Consider the following 3,671-nt stretch of genomic DNA (forward strand, 5'->3'; position numbering starts at 1 on the left):
TATATATATATATATATATATATATATATAATAATAATATATATATATATATATATATATATATATATATATATATATATATATATATATATATATATATTGTGGCCAGGAGAGATAGAGTTATAACAGACACGCACACAAAGTACACACACACACACAAGTACACACACACACACACACGAACATGCACACTATACAAACCTGGAATAGATACCACCCTGCGTTGTACCGCAGGCTGATTGTAGCCGCGACTATACGCAGTCGTTGTGGCGGCCGAGGTGGCCGTAGTTGCTGATGTATTAGTCTGTGCACCGGTTGCAGCTGCATTAGCATTCACCGTAGTATTTGCTGGGTATGTGGATGTCGCACTCGACTGTTTGCCTGTGGCACCCCCCTGAGCCGTTGGGGGCCGGGCATATGCGGTGTTTGCATATGAATTCGTGTTTGTGCTTGTGTTGGTATTTGTATTTGAATTTGAATTTGGATTCGGATTCGGATTGGTGTTCGAGTTCTGGTACGCATTTGCACCCGGAGTAGTATTTGTGTTATTCGTGTTTGAGTTTGGGTTGGTATTCTGGTTTGGATTAGTATATCCCGCAGCTGTCCGAGAAGTATCGCCCGGGGGCTTGTAAGACTGTGTGGCCGCCGGTGCACTGTATACGTTCGTACTGGTTGTTCCTGTGCCCGTGGCAGCATTTGCACTCATCCCCACACCCGTCGGTGTACTTGCACCCGGGGTTTTATTTGTACTACCGGCATTCATGCTCGTCTTTGTATTCGCATTCGTGTGTATGTACGCATTGGTACCTACATTTCCATTCGTAGCTGTGTAGGTAGTCCCGGCAGTGCCACTATTCATCGACTGTGCAGAACCCCGTCTAACGCCCGCAGCCTGTGCGGTAGATATAGGTGCGGTACCAGGTCTGTAGTTATTTGCGCCTACCGCCGTACTATATACCATAGGTGCTGTAGTAGTGGCCATATACGCCGTGGGACTACTAGTTCCCTTGACCATGCTAACCGTACTAGTATTCGCTGTGCCTGTGTTCTGCATCTGCCCTGTGTATACTGGCGCAGCTGATTGGGCCGCGCTTGTGTGCTGTTGCGGATGTACCGTCCCGTTCGCATTCGCACCCATGTGGCCGTTGGCTGTCACCACAGGTGACGTAGTTGCACTAGTTCCAGGTGCCGCGGGGTTGTACCGCGCATACGCTGTCGTGCCTGTTTGCTGCAGCGCGTATGTGTTTGTCGGCTGTGCCCGTGTATGTTGTTTTGTATGTGTTTGTGTATTTGTCTGTATATGTGTCTGTGTGTTTGACGGGGGTTGTGTTTGCGGTGGAGGGGTGTGTGTCTGCTGCAAATGCGTATGAGCTGTTGTATGAGTGGCTCCCTGCAGCTGTCCCGGTGTCTGTGACCGTCCTTGTCCTACAGTTTGGGGCACAGTTTGGGCCACACCCGAGGTACTCCTGTGAGCGGTGACAGCGTTCGCCTGAGTCGCATTTTGCACCGGGGCCTGGGACGGTTTCGTGGGCCCCTGTTTGTGCTGTGCTGACTGTGGCTGGTGCTGTTGCGTGGTGTACGTCTGCTGCTGCACAGGTGGTGTCTGTTGCGGATGTGTGAGCGTAGTCTGTTGCAGCTGTGTGAGCGTAGTCTGTTGCAGCTGTGTGAGCGTAGTCTGTTGCAGCTGTGTGAGCGTAGTCTGTTGCGGCTGTGTGAGCGTAGTCTGTTGCGGCTGTGTGAGCGTAGTTGTTGCGGCTGTGTTAGCGTAGTTTGTTGCGGCCGTGTAAGTGCAGTCTGTTGCGGCTGTGTGAGTGTAGTCTGTTGCGGCTGTGTGAGTGTAGTCTGTTGCGGCTGTGTGAGCGTAGTCTGTTGCGGCTGTGTGAGTGTAGTCTGTTGCGGCTGTGTGAGCGTAGTTGGTTGCGGTTGCGAATGCTTGGGCACAGTGTGTGGGTGCTGTGTGTGTGATGGGTGCTTGGGCTGTGTCTGCGGCTGCTTCGTGTGCGCTATCGACTGTGGCTGTGTTGGCTGTGTTGCTTGTGTATATTGTGTGTGTTGTGTTTGCTGTGGTTGTTGTACTTGCTGTGTGTGGCGTGGTTGCGGTGTTTGTTGTGTATATTGTGCCTGTTTCGGTTGTTGAGTTTGTTGAGTGTATTGTGGTTGCTGTGGTTGTTGTGCTTGATTTGATTGTTGGGCATTCAATGTTGATTGCTGCTGTACACCCTGTACCTGGTGTGCCTGGTGTGGTTGCTTAGCAACCTGCTGCTGTGCGTGCGTTGTCTGCAGCCGCTGCCCAGGCTGTGTTTGTTGTGGTTGTGTGTGTGTTAATGGATTCTGCACCGTGTTCGATGTAGTCACAGGCTTCGCCTGTTGCTGGGCCGTCATCTGTGTCTGTCTTGGCAGGTTGTGCGCCGTTGTCGGCTGCTTTTGTGTGTTCTGTGCTGCCTGTTGCTGTGTCTGAGGATTCCCCTGTAGATGACCACTGTAAGTTCTCAGACCCACCCCAGTCTGGCCAGCCCCCGTGCCCTGCACCGCACCGGCATCTGTACCTGCATTGGCCCCAGCCCCAGGATTAGACGACTGTGTGTACTGTGGTGGAGCAGTTGTACCGGTTGCACCCATTGTAGCTGCGCTCACATATCTCTCCGCCGCTCCAGCACTCACTGGCGGTGTGGTAGAGCATGCCACCTTCTCGCTGTGCACTGTACTGCCAACAGGCACGCTCTGTGCACTGGTAGTGGTCAATGACGGTGTCTGTGTGTGCTGTTGTGCTTGTGTGTGTGGCTGTGTAGTCTGCCCGTGTTCGGTTGTTCGTGTCAATGTTGTAAGGGCTTGCACGTGTGCCTGTGCAGGTCTACTGGCCTGTACAGGCGTATTTGGCTGTGTTTGAGTCGGTTTGTGGTCCTGGGTTTGTGTGTGCGGTGCCACAGCCAGATTGGCTCTGTGCGCCTGTAGGTTTGCGCCCGGTACACCTGTCTTGTTTTCCAGGACAGGACTGGACCCAATCGACATGTTTGTGCGGGAGGGTGAGGTGTAGTTGTGATCCGCCAATGTGTGTTCCTGTATCGTGTGGTTATTCGCACCGACACTCTCACTCGCTAGTGCTGCGGTAGCTGTGCTTGTGCTGGAGTCAGTAACTTGAAGGGTGTGACTGGTGGTTGCATCTTTATGCTGGACCGAAGAGTTGCTGGGCCTCCCGGCAGCGGATTTATGTACCTGATCCATAGGAGACAAACCACGTTTAAGGATGAAGTGGGTAGAATGCACTAGTATCTTCAATAGTATAAGATAGGTAGGTAAACATCTATGAGCCTAGTTGTATGGAATTGAAGCCTAACTGAGAAGAATGGTTATATAGTACATACAATACAGGTTCAACAACGTGAGGTGCATTCATCGGACCATCGTCAGCAAAATATCTCGGACAAATCACACACGATACAGCACAAGAATAAGCTGGTAAAATGTGACAGTGTTACACTCAAATGAGGTGTACCTAAAGGAGTGTTTTCAGCGAGATATGACACTTCGGGTAAAATGACATATACCACTATCACCTCATCCAGCCGAGTAATAATATTTGTAATATGTGTGAAACGTCCTATTTACATACATACATACATACATACATACATATATATATACAGATACACAAACACACACACACACACATA

General features: G+C 50.4%; 1 protein-coding gene across 1 annotated transcript in view; it reads right to left on the bottom strand.

Annotated features, from left to right (window-relative positions):
- SARC_00219 (hypothetical protein) overlaps positions 1–3,671 on the bottom strand; it is a 13,032-nt gene that overhangs the window by 7,134 nt on the left and 2,227 nt on the right. Inside the window, exons 2-3 of the mRNA XM_014306141.1 lie at positions 2,227–3,213; positions 202–1,732 (exon numbers count right to left, since the gene is read on the bottom strand). Of these exons, the coding sequence (XP_014161616.1) occupies positions 202–1,732; positions 2,227–3,213 (2,518 nt within the window). The remainder of the gene's footprint in view (positions 1–201; positions 1,733–2,226; positions 3,214–3,671) is intronic.

The sequence above is a fragment of the Sphaeroforma arctica genome (genome assembly GCF_001186125.1).
Source record: "Sphaeroforma arctica JP610 unplaced genomic scaffold supercont1.5, whole genome shotgun sequence".
Taxonomy (NCBI): domain Eukaryota; class Ichthyosporea; order Ichthyophonida; genus Sphaeroforma; species Sphaeroforma arctica.